A 12,775-nucleotide genomic window follows, 5' to 3' on the forward strand; every position below is an offset into this window, starting at 1 on the left:
CTCTCCTTTCCTTTTCTCTCCTTTCCTCTTCTTTCCTTTCCTTTCCTCTCCTCCCCTTTCTTCTGCTCTCCTTTCCTCTCCTCTGCTTTTCTTTCCTTTACTCTACTTTCCTCCCATCTTCTTCTTCATTTCCTCCTCTCCTTTTCTCTTCTTCCCTCTCCTCTCCTTTCCACCCCTTCCTTTCCTCTCCTCTTTTCCTCTCCTTTCCTTTCCTCTCCTTTCTTCTCTTCTCTTTTCTTCTCCTTTTCTCTTCTTTCCTCTCATCTATTTTCCTCATCTTTGCTTTCCTCTCCTTTCCTCTGCTCTCCTGTTCTCTCCTCTCCTCTCATCTTGTTTGCTCTACTTTCTTCTCCTTTCCTTTCATCTTCTTTCCCCTCCTCTCCTTTCCTCTCCTCTCCTTTCTTCTGCTCTCCTTTCCTCTCATTTTCTCTTCTTTCCTTTCCTCTGCTTTTCTGCTTTTTCTCTTCTTTGCTTTCCTCTCCCCCCTTTCCTCTCCTCTACTTTCCTCTCTTCTCCTTTTCTCTGCTTTTATTTTCTCTCCTCTCATTTTCCCTCCTTTTCTTTATTATGCTCTCCTTTCCTCTGCTTTTCTTTAATTCCTATCCTTCCCTCTCCTTTCCTATCTTCTCTTTTCCTCTCCTTTCTTTTTCTCTCCTCTCATCTCCTTTTCTCTCCTTTATTTTCCTCTCCTTTCCTCTTATCTTCTTTCCTTTCCTCTCCCCTTCCTTCCTTTCCTCTTCTTTCCTTTTTTCTGCTCTCCTTTCCTCTTCCTATCTTCTCTCTTCTCTCCTTTCCTTTTTTCAGCTCTCCTTTTCTCTCCTCTCCTTTCCTCTTCTTATCTTTCCTCTGCTCTCATTTCTTTTCCTCTCCTTCCCTCTCCTTTTCCTCCCCTTTCCCTCCCCTTTCCCTCCTCCCCCTTCTGTCCTCTCCTCTCCTTTGCTTTCCTTTCCTCTCTTCTCTTTTCCTCTCCTCTCCTTTGCTCTCCCCTCCTCTTGTTTCCTCTCCTTTCCTCTCCTCTTCTTACCTCTCCTCTTTTCTCTTTTCCTCTCCTTTCCTCTCTTCTCTTTTCCTTTCCTTACTCTCCTCTCCTTTCTTTTCCTCTGCTCTCCTCTCCTTTCCTCAACTCTCCTCTCTTTTCCTCTCCTTCCCTCTCCTCTCCTTTTCTTTCCTCCCCTCTCCTTTCCTTTCCTTTTTTATAGCTTTTCAATGGGTTATGATAATTTGGACAGTGAGCTTTGTATCTAATGGAAGCCTTTATGTTTCTTACCTTTCAGATTTGGAAAGCAGTGCGTATCCTTTATGTTATACACTGAATTGTTACATTGTGACCTCGTGTGGATTGCACATGCCACGTGTAAAGTGACCAACACCCCCCAAATTAAAACCCACTGGGCATGAGGCAAACCTACTGGTGGAGGAGGGGGCTGGAATGTGAATTTGCTGACATCTTCTCTCTTCTTTTCTGTTTTAGTGGATATAATGGCGACAGTCGGATCACAGACATGTAAGTTGGTTCCGTTGGGGATCTTTTCCACCTGCTGCAGTAGATCATGGGGGGCTCATCACCCAAGGGGACCCCTAATATAAAACCCCAACAATGAACAGACTGCGGAGGGGATTTATTACTAGTGGCGAACAGTGCAAAAAAATTACGCAAAATGTGGCAATTTTATCAACAGGCGCCTGAGTAACGATACATTTGTTCACAGTTTCCTCTTACTCATGACAACCCCAGGCTGCTGTACTATTACACCAACATTTTGCAACAGAAAATGGTGCATGGCATTAAAAAATTTGGCGCACCTCTTAGCCACACCCATTTTTCCAGACTTTTTAAAACGGTTGAAAAAAATGTCCAAAACTCCTGATAATCTTGTCACAATTTCCTCTCCTCTCTTTTCCTTTACTCTACTTTCCTCTCCTCTCATTTGCTCTCCTTTCCTCTCCTCTTCTTTGCTCTTCTCTTCTCTCCTTTCCTCTCCTCTCCTCTTCCTTTCTTTCCTCTTCTTTCCTTTTTTGTTCTCCTTTCCTCTTCTTATCTTTCCTCTGCTCTCTTTTCCTCTTCCTATCTTTCCTCTGCTTTCCTTTTCATTCCTCTCCTTTCCTCTCTTCTATTTTCTTCTCCTTTCTTCTGCTCTCCTCCCCTTTTCTCTCCTCTCCTTTCCTCTTATCCTCTTTCTTCTCCTCCATTTTTTCTGCTCTTCTTACCTTTCCTCTCCTTTCCTCTCCTTTCCTCTCCTTTCCTCTCCTTTCCTATCATCTTCTTTCCTCTTCTTTCCTCATATCTAATTTTCTCTCTTCTCCTTTCCTTTCCTCTTCTCTTTCTTCCTTTCCTATTCTTTTTTTTTCTGCTCTCCTTTCCTCTTCTTATCTTTCCTCTGCTTTCCTTTCCTCTCCCCTCCTTTTCTCTCCTCTCCTTTCCTCTGCTCGTCTTTCTTCTATCCTTTCTGTCCTCTCCTTTTCTGTCCTCTCCTTTCCTTTCTTCTCTTCTCCTTTCCACCCCCTTCATTTACTCTCCTCTTTTCTCTTTTCCTCTTATTTCCTTATCCTCTTATTTCCTTATCCTCTCCTTTCCTCTCTTCTCTTTTCCTTTCCTCTCTTTTACTATCCTTTCCTCTTCTTTCCTTTCCTCTTCTTTCCTTTCCTCTCCTTTCCTCTCCTATCCATTTCTTTCCTCTCCTTTCCTCTGATCACCTCTCCTCTCATTTTCTCTCCTCTCATCTTGTTTGCTCTACTTTCTTCTCCTTTCCTCTCATCTTCTTTCCCCTCCTCTTCTTTCTTTTTCTCCCCTGTCCTTTCTTCTGCTCTCCTTTTCTCTTCTTTCTTTCCTCTCCTCTCCTTTCCTCTTCCTTTCCCCATAAAACCTTTTTTCTGCTTTCCTTTCCTCTTCTAATTTTTCCTCTGCCTTCCTTTCTTTTCCTCTCCCCTCCTTTCCTCTGCTTTCATTTTCTCTCCTCATTTTCTCTTCTTTCCTCTGCTCTCCTTTCCTTTTCTTATCTTTCTTCTGCTCTCCTTTTCTTTTCTTTCCTCTCCTCTCCTTTCCTCTCTTCTCTTTTCCTCTCCTTTGCTCTTCTCTCCTCTCCTTTTTTTTTCTCTCCTTTCCTCTCCTCCCCTTTCTTCTGCTCTCCTTTCCTTTCCTCTGCTTTTCTTTCCTTTACTCTACTTTCCTCTCATCTTCTTCATTTCCTCCTCTCCTTTTCTCTTCTTCCCTCTCCTCTCCTTTTCTTTCCTCTACTTTTCTGTCCTCTCCTTTTCTTTCTTCTCCTCTCCTATCCTTTCCACCCCTTCCTTTCCTCTCCTCTTTTCCTCTCCTCTTTTCCTCTCCTCTTTTCCTCTCCTTTCCTCTCTTCTCCTTTCCTCTCTTTTCTCTTTTCTTCTCCTTTCCTCTTCTTTCCTCTCATCTCTTTTCCTCTTCTTTGCTTTCCTCTCCTTTCCTCTGCTCTCCTTTTCTCTCCTCTCCTTTCCTCTCATCTTGTTTGCTCTACTTTCTTCTCCTTTCCTTTCATCTTCTTTCCCCTCCTCTCCTTTCCTCTTCTTTCTTTTCCTCTCCTCTCCTTTCTTCTGCTCTCCTTTCTTCTCATTTTCTCTTCTTTCCTTTCCTCTGCTTTTTCTCTTCTTTGCTTTCCTCTCCCCCCCTTTCCTCTCCTTTCCTCTCTTCTGCTTTTCTCTGCTTTCATTTTCTCTCCTCTCATGTCCCCTCCTTTTCTTTCTTATGCTCTCCTTTCCTCTGCTTTTCTTTTAATTCCTTTCCTTCCCTCTCTTTTCCTCTCTTCTCTTTTCCTCTCCTTTCTTTTTCTCTCCTCTCGTCTCCTTTTCTTTCCTTTCTTTTCCTCTCCTTTCCTCTTATCTTTTTTCCTTTCCTCTCCCCTTCCTTCCTTTCCTCTTCTTTCCTTTTTTTTCTGCTCTCTTTTTTCCTCTTTTCATCTTCTTATCTTCCCTCTTCTCTCCTTTCCTTTAATTTTTTCTGCTCTCCCTTTCTCTCCTCTCCTTTCCTCTTCTTATCTTTCCTCTGCTCTCATTTCCTTTCCTCTCCTTTTCCTCCCCTCCCCCCTTTCCCTCCTCTCCCCTTCTTTCCTCTCCTCTCCTTTGCTTTCCTTTCCTCTCTTCTCTTTTCCTCTCCTCTTCTTTTCTCTCCCCTCCTCTTGTTTCCTTTCCTCTCCTCTTTTCTCTTTTCCTTTCCTTTCCTCTCTTCTCTTTTCCTTTCCTTACTCTCCTCTCCTTTCTTTTCCTCTGCTCTCCTCTCCTTTCCTCTCCTTTTCTTCTCCTTTTATTTCCTCTCCTCTCCTTTCCTTTTTTTATAGCTTTTCAATGGGTTGTGATAATTTGGACAGTGAGCTTTGTATCTAATGGAAGCCTTTATGTTTCTTACCTTTCAGATTTGGACAGCAGTGCGTATTCTTTATGTTATACACGTGACCCACACCCCCCAAATTAAAACCCACTGGGCATGAGGCAAACCTACCCGTGGCCGGATGCTGTATAGATATAGGGGGTGGAGGAGGGGGATGGAATGTGAATTTGCTGACATCTTCTCTCTTCTTTTCTGTTTTAGTGAATATAATGGCTACAGTCGGATCACAGACATGTAAGTTGGTTCCGTTGGGGATCTTTTCCACCTGCTGCAGTAGATTATGGGGGGATCATCACCCAAGGGGACCCCAATATAAAACCCCAACAATGAACAGACTGCGGAGGGGATTTATTACTAGTGGCGAACAGTGAAAAAAAATGACGCAAAATGTGGCAATTTTATCAACGGGCGCCTGAGTAACGATACATTTGTTCACAGTTTCCTCTTACTCATGACAACCCCAGGCTGCTGTACTATTACACCAACATTTTGCAACAGAAAATGGTGCATGGTATTAATAAATTTGGCGCACCTCTTAGCCACACCCATTTTTCCAGACACTTTTTAAAACGGTTGCAAAAAATTTCCAAAACTCCTGATAATCTTGTCACAATTTCCTCTCCTCTCTTTTCCTTTACTCTACTTTCCTCTCCTCTCATTTGCTCTCCTTTCCTCTCCTCTTTTTTCCCTCTCCTCTCCTTTTCTCTTCTTTCCTCTCCTCTCGTCTTCCTTTCTTTCCTCTTCTTTCCTTTTTTTGTTCTCCTTTCCTCTTCTTATCTTTCCTCTTCTTTCCTTTACTCTCCTCTCATTTCCTCTCCTCTTCTTTCCTTTACTCTCCTCTCATTTCCTCTCCTCTGATTTCCTTTCCTCTCCTCACCTTTTTTCTGCTCTCCTTTCCTCTTCTTTCCTTTACTCTCCTCTAATTCCCTCTACTTTCCTTTTCTCTCCTTTCCTCCTGTTTCCTTTCCTCTCCTCTTCTTTCCTCTCCTCTTTTCCTCTGCTTTCCTCTCCTCTTTTCCTCTGCTTTCCTCTCCTCTCTTCTCCTCTTCTTTGCTTTCATCTCCTTTTCTTCCCTCCCCTCCTTTTTCCTTTCCTCTTCTTCCTTCTCCTTTCCTCTTCCCTCTCCTTTCCTTTTCTTTCCTCTGCTCTCTTCTCCTTTCCTTTCTTCTCCTCTCCTTTCCTCCCCTTTCCTTTACTCTCCCCTCTTTTCCTCACCTTTCCTTTTTTTATAGCTTTTCATCGGGTTATGATAATTTGGACAGTGAGCTTTGTATCTAATGGAAGCCTTTATGTTTCTTACCTTTCAGATTTGGACAGCAGTGCGTATCCTTTATGTTATGCACTGAATTGTTACATTGTGACCTCGTGTGGATTGCACATGCCACGTGTAAAGTGACCCACCCCCCCCAATGAAAACCCACTGGGCATGAGGCAAACCTACTGGTGGCCGGATGCTGTATAGGTATAGGGGGTGCAGGAGGGGGCTGGAATGTGAATTTGCTGACATCTTCTCTCTTCTTTTGTGTTTTAGTGGATATAATAGGGACAGTCATATCACAGACATGTAAGTTGGTTCCGCTGGGGATCTTTTCCACCTGCTGCAGTAAATTACGGTGGGCTCATCACCCAAGGGGACCCCCAATAAAAAACAATGAACAGACTGCAGAGGAGATTTATTACTAGTGGCGAACAGTGCAAAAAAATGACGCAAAATGTGGCACCTGAGTAACGATACATTTGTTCACAGTTTCCTCTTACTTATGACAACCCCAGGCTGCTGTACTTTTACACCAATATTTTGCACAAAAAAATGGTGCATGGCATTAATAGATTTGGTGCACCTCTTAGCCACACCCCTTTTCCCAGATACTTTTTAAAACGGTTGCAAAAAATGTCCAAAACTCCTGATAATCTTGTCACAATTTCCTCCAGAATTTGTGTGCATTTTGCTTCATAACCCCTTCCCCCTTCATGTACCAGCCTAGGCGCGAGCAGAACCAATGCTGCAGCTTCTCCCCTACATGACGGTCAGACCAGGAACTGATGGTATAATCGGACCTCGCCACAATAGGGTCCTATTTTGTTGAGGGAAGGGCAGCATGGGTATTATTTTATTGATATGCTATCTGACCATGTTGATGTCAGCTACAGGTGCAGCAGAGCAAAATGCACCAAATCATGTGTCATAGAGGTACTACTCTTTGCTTTTAAATATCCTCCATACTTTACACTGCAGCTTTGTTCACATTTTTTCCGCTATTAAAAACCATAAGTTCCTTCTCCATCCCAACTTACCAGAGAGCTGATTTCACCTACAGCAAGCACAGAATGAATACATTTTATATGGTTCCCATATTAAAAGAGGGAGGGGCCTCAAAAAGAGGGAGGAGCTTCAAAAGGGAGGCGCATTCACATGATTTTCATTCTTTTTTTTCTTTATTATTTTTTATTTATTCCTTTTTTTCAGCATTGTGTGAGACTTTCCACGTAATATTAGGAAATCTGGATGAAAGGGACAGAATCTGTTTCAGAATTACCGAGGCGCAGAATTTGACCGTCAACTTGTTTCACGATGAAAGGACGGGTAGGGGGCGTTCACGTATCTTCATAGTCCAGACGCACATTTCTGCTGATTCATCCTCTTGCACCTCTGATTAGTCATCCCCGGCGCTGCTTATCACCTGACATTTTACCATCTCCGTTTTCTCTCCTCGCCAGGCGTCACCGTGAACGGTAAAATGAGTGAAGACGGCAGAGGTTTTGGGAGATTTGGCCTGGAGAATAAGAGAGCCGGTCTGAAGGTCGATGTCAATGCAGAAAATATCTCCGTAATACGGAATGAGCGCGTCGCCATTTATGACTGGACGGCAGCCATTGAATATCCAGGGTCAGTGATACATCTGGATACAATGTGGTGAAAGTTGGGGGAGGGGGTTTATTTTAAGTGACAGAAGAGATTATTCTGCGACATTCATAGATCAGAGCTCGGATTACGGCTCATTCATCTTCATTCACATATAGTTCCTCACGTTCATTTCTTCCTTTGCTCGTTCATCCTCACGTCGGCCATATTTCTCTTTATTTTCACTGATTTTTCTTTTCTTTTCTAGAATTCTGAAAGTGAATAATGAACAAGTGACTTTTCCTCTCGATGTCGGAGTTAATTTTACAATCGCCCTCAGTGGAAACTCGTTGCACCAGTCCTTATTTAAAGATGGCAGATACTCCGCAGGGAATAGCACCACCGGGGTAATCGGTACGTGTTGAAGACCTGGGAACAGCGGGAGAAGGAAGGAATGGAGGAGCGAGAGGGGGAGGGGGGAGGAATGAGGGGGAGGGGAGGAATGAGGGGGTAGAAAGGGGAGAGGAGGAATGAGGAGCAGGAGGGGGAGGGGAGGAATGAGGGGGAGGGGAGGAATGAGGGGGTAGAAAGGGGAGAGGAGGAATGAGGGGGAGGGGAGGAATGAGGGGGAGGGGAGGAATGAGGGGTAGAAAGGGGAGAGGAGGAATGAGGGGGAGGGGAGGAATGAGGGGGAGGGGAGGAATGAGGGGGAGGGGAGGAATGAGGGGGAGGGGAGGAATGAGGGGGTAGAAAGGAGAGAGGAGGAATGAGGAGCAGGAGGGGGAGGGGAGGAATGAGGGGGAGGGGAGGAATGAGGGGGTAGAAAGGGGAGAGGAGGAATGAGGGGGAGGGGAGGAATGAGGGGGAGGGGAGGAATGAGGGGTAGAAAGGGGAGAGGAGGAATGAGGGGGAGGGGAGGAATGAGGGGGAGGGGAGGAATGAGGGGTAGAAAGGGGAGGGGAGGAATGAGGGGGAGGGGAGGAATGAGGGGGAGGGGAGGAATGAGGGGGAGGGGAGGAATGAGGGGTAGAAAGGGGAGGGGAGGAATGAGGGGGAGAGGAGGAATGAGGGGGAGGGGAGGAATGAGGGGGAGGGGAGGAATGAGGGGTAGAAAGGGGAGAGGAGGAATGAGGGGGAGGGGAGGAATGAGGGGGAGGGGAGGAATGAGGGGTAGAAAGGGGAGAGGAGGAATGAGGGGGAGGGGAGGAATGAGGGGGAGGGGAGGAATGAGGGGTAGAAAGGGGAGAGGAGGAATGAGGGGAGGAATGAGGGGGAGGGCGAGGGGAGGAATGAGGGGGAGGGGAGGAATGAGGAGGGCGAGGGGAGGAATTAGGGTGTAGGGTGTAGAAGGGGAAGGGAAGAATGGAGGAGCAAGAGGGGAGGAATGAGGGGGTAGAAGGGGGAGGGGAGGAATGAAGGAGGGGGAAGGGATGAATGAGCGGGTAGAAGGGGAGGAATGAGGAGCAGGAGAGGGAGGGGAGGAATGAGGGGGTAGAAGGGGGAGGGGAGGAATGAGGGGGTAGAAGGGGGAGGGGAGGAATGAGGGGGTAGAAGGGGGAGGAATGGCAGTCAGGACAGGGAGGAAAGGAATGAGGGGGTAGAAGGAGGAGGAATTGAGTCACAGGAGGGGGAGGGGAGGAATGGAGGAGCAGGAGGAGGAGGAGGGATGAGGGGGTAGAAGCGGAGGAATGAGGGTGTAGAAGGGGGAGGGGAGGAATGGAGGAGCAGGAGGGGGAGGGGAGGAATTAGGGGGTAGAAGGGGAGGAATGAGGAATAGGAGGGGGAGGGGAGGAATTAGGGGGTAGAAGGGGAGGAATGAGGAATAGGAGGGGGAGGGGAGGAATTAGGAGGTAGAAGGGGAGGAATGAGGAATAGGAGGGGGAGGGGAGGAATGAGGGGGTAGGAGGGGAGGAATGAGGAATAGGAGGGGGAGGGGATTAATGAGGGGGTAGAAGGGGAGGAATGAAGAGCAGGAGAGGGAGAGGAGGAATGGAGGAGCAGGAGGGGGAGGGGAGGAATGAGGAAGTGGGAGGGGAGGAATGGAGGAGCAGGAGGGGGAGGGGAGGAATTAGGGGGTAGAATGGGGAAGGGAGGAATGAGGAGGGCGAGGGGAGGAATTAGGGTGTAGAAGGGGGAAGGGAGGAATGGAGGAGCAAGAGGGGGAGGGGAGGAATGAGGGGGTAGAAAGGGGAAGGGAGGAATGAGGAGGTAGAAGGGGGAGGGGAGGAATGGAGGAGGAGGGGGAAGGGAAGAATGAGCGGGTAGAAGGGGAGGAATGAGGAGCAGGAGAGGGAGGGGAGGAATGAGGAGGGGGAGGGGAGGAATGGAGGAGCAGGAGGGGGAGGGGAGGAATTAGGGGGTAGAAGGGGGAAGGGAGGAATGGAGGAGCAAGAGGGGGAGGGGAGGAATGAGGGAGTATAAGGGGGAGGGGAGGAATGAGGGGGTAGAAGGGGAGGAATGAGGGGGTAGAAAGGCGAAGGGAGGATTGAGGAGGTAGAAAGGGGGAGGGGAGGAATGAGAGGGTAGAAGGGGGAGGGGAGGAATGAGGAGAAGGGGGGGAGGGGAGGAATGAGGGGGTAGAAGGGGGAAGGTAGGAATGAGGGGGTAGAAGGGGGAGGGGAGGATTGGAGGAGCAAGAGGGGGAGGGGTGGAAATGGGGCAGAGGGGAGAAATAGGTATCTGAAAACGGACATGATAAATGGGGGGTTGAAGAGGAGGAATGGGTGAGATGTGGGGAGCTGCTCAGGAAGGAGGGGGAGGGGAGGAATTAGGGGGTATTAGGGGGCTCTCCCTTGATGACAATGTAACAGACTCACTTTTAACTATGTATCGTTTCATGAATTTCAGGTCAGTTCATTAATATTGATGTAAAACTGAACTCTGATTCCTTCAGCGTTGGCTCGAAGACCGTTCCGCTTCTCAGGTACAAACATCCCATTACTACGGCTCTATAGTTGTATCCGGGAGGTTGCCTAGCAACAGTCCACACATGCATCCGGTGACAACGGGAGGGCTCTGTCATCCTGTGTGATGTGTTGTCACCGAGATCCTCCATTAGCTGAAGCTTCGCCCTTCAGGGTTATTATGGGGTAAACGTGGACTATGGGCGATATACGTCATCTCTAACTCTTTCTGTTTAGGTTCCCAGACTGTGATTTCACTCCGCACGGGGAGGAGCGCCAAGGCCTCTGCCAGCACGCCCACCTCAGCCCTGACAATCTGCTGGGTGGAGCTGGATACATTGTGTCAGACGTCTTTACAATTCCGCAGTAATAATCGACAGAATGTGGCGGATAATCCGGGACCTGGAATTAAATCCTCCTTCCTTACATTTGTTGTCATTGTGCCGGAGAAATGTGATTCCCGTAGATCACATGTAAATTCAGGCGACTTTCTCATTATTGGATATACATACTGCCCTTATATAACACAACCGAGACGGAGATCCAGAGCTGTACGTAGCATTTCACCCTCCATTGTCCTATAGGGGCAAATAGCGGCCGGAGATACGCAGACCAGAATTATTCTGATGTATCTAGAGACAATCGCTGCCCCCAAAAAGTTATCAAACATACAATGCCGACCATCACCTCATAGTTGCCAACAGTCCCGATCTTGGGGACAGTGTAAGCCGGATTGCGCATTTCTGTCTGCTTTTGCGCGAATTCCCAGAAGAACGGGTGAGACGTCAAACAGTCCTGTGATTGTGGTTTTGAAATATTGATAATCTGCATGATAATAAAATGTTCAAAATCCCTCCTGATCCTCTGTGGTGGGTGAGGGTTAAGAGAGAACATGTCCGTAGTCACCCTTGGTTTTGAGCTGGACCCACAGACACACCATAATAACAGCGCAGACGCCAGAACTCACCCCACCTAGACCGCCAATACTCTCCGCCTACACCGCTGTAGCAGCAGTTTGCACATTCAGCCTGCATGGCCCCCCTCCCCCATAGTTATCCTCCCTGGCCCTCAGTCTGATGAGCGCTCGATGAGTTAGCTCACTACCTGACCACTTGATGTCTCGGTCTTGCTTGGTAAGACATTATCACCGCTCTATGGTTGTCCTCAGTGCACCAGGCAATCGCTATCATACCTCTCTGTGCCTCGATCCATCACGTCCCCGCCTGATGCTGCAGTACACTAGTGTCACCGCCTATATCTTCCCTTTGTAGTATCAGACTCTTCCAGGAGCTGCTTACTATCTGCAGCCACCTCCAGACAGCCTTGAAGCGAGGCATTTCCATTCAGCGTTCTCCTTCTCAGTAGGAGGACAAGTGGTCGCTATGCCACCGCTTGTCCCCATGCTGTATAGTGATTTGCTGGCGGCAGATCGTTATTAGACACCATGTCAAAAGATTTGCTTGATCATCTGGCAATCGGCGGCAGTATTACACTGCCACATGATCGCTAAAGGGGTTGGTCAGCACATCCCAATGCGCAGGTGCACGCCGCTATGACTGGAAACACAAAACAACACAATATATAATGCAACAGCTTTCTGCAAACCAAATAAAGTACAAGAGATCGCCTTGACGTGCGGCAGACGGGCTCAAATAATTTTGGTACAAAATGTATTTGCCAAGCATCTCTAATTTATTAGCATAGCATTAGCATTATAATATGTTTTTGTACTTTATTTGTTTTGCAGAGAGCTGTTGCATTATATGTTGTGTTGTTTTGTGTTTTCAGTCATAGCAGCGTGCACCTGCGCATTGGGATGTGCTGACCAACCCCTTTTGTGTTTCCCTTGTATTTAGTACTGGAGGTGTGGCTGACTCCAGTCGGTCGTACACTCCTGACCAGCCTGAGTATAAAGCTTAGCCTGCTCCTTCCCACTCACTGGAAGCCCCTGACACCAGGAGAGGTATGGAGTGGGTAGTGGACTTGGCATGCATGTTGGTACTTGCATCCCCTGTATTCAATGGAGGCCATTTTGGCACCAAAAATGATAAAAATCAAAGGGGACCCAGCATGCATGTGGAACCTACACCCCCTGAATTTCATGGTCGCTGTCATGGCACTTAACAGGTAGAACGTAGTGTTAGGTTCCCATCTTACAGAGATCGCCTTGACGTGCGGCAGACGGGCTCAAATAATTTTGTACAAAATGTATTTGCCAAGCATCTCTAACTTATTAGCATAGCATTAGCATTATAATATGTTTTTGTACTTTATTTGGTTTGCAGAGAGCTGTTGCATTATATGTTGTGTTTACATGATCGCTAAAGAGCATTCCTGCGAACACTCATTGATGCGAATGCTCATTAGCGATTATCTGTAAAAAAAATCAGGCAGTGTAAAACAGGCTTTAGGCTCATAATACCCTTCCCACGTACAGGTCAATTCTCTTTCACAGAAGTTAGTAGGTAACAGTCGCAGCTTACATTCTCCGCTTCCCAATACAATCTCCTCGGCAGAGGTCACAGAGCATGCCCACAACACTCCTCCATAGAAGTTAATGGTCACAGCTTACATTCCCCTTCCCTGCACAATAAACTCGGCAGAGGTCACAGAGCATGCCCACAACATTTCTCCATAGAAGTTAATGGTCACAGCTTACATTCCCCTTCCCTGCACAAT

General features: G+C 47.2%; 1 protein-coding gene across 2 annotated transcripts in view; it reads left to right on the top strand.

Annotated features, from left to right (window-relative positions):
• LOC120979688 (inter-alpha-trypsin inhibitor heavy chain H3-like) overlaps positions 1-10,949 on the top strand; it is a 66,372-nt gene extending 55,423 nt beyond the window's left edge. Inside the window, exons 17-23 of one of the 2 annotated variants that reach the window (XM_040408595.1) lie at positions 1,275-1,286; positions 1,472-1,504; positions 6,819-6,935; positions 7,070-7,238; positions 7,462-7,607; positions 10,041-10,116; positions 10,334-10,949. In XM_040408595.1, coding sequence (XP_040264529.1) covers positions 1,275-1,286; positions 1,472-1,504; positions 6,819-6,935; positions 7,070-7,238; positions 7,462-7,607; positions 10,041-10,116; positions 10,334-10,466 — 686 coding nt within the window. In that variant the 3' untranslated portion in view covers positions 10,467-10,949. The remainder of the gene's footprint in view (positions 1-1,274; positions 1,287-1,471; positions 1,505-6,818; positions 6,936-7,069; positions 7,239-7,461; positions 7,608-10,040; positions 10,117-10,333) is intronic. The other variant, XM_040408596.1, reaches the window with a different exon arrangement.
• Positions 10,950-12,775: the final 1,826 nt, after the last annotated feature.

This window comes from Bufo bufo, chromosome 9 (assembly GCF_905171765.1).
Source record: "Bufo bufo chromosome 9, aBufBuf1.1, whole genome shotgun sequence".
Lineage (NCBI taxonomy): Eukaryota > Metazoa > Chordata > Amphibia > Anura > Bufonidae > Bufo > Bufo bufo.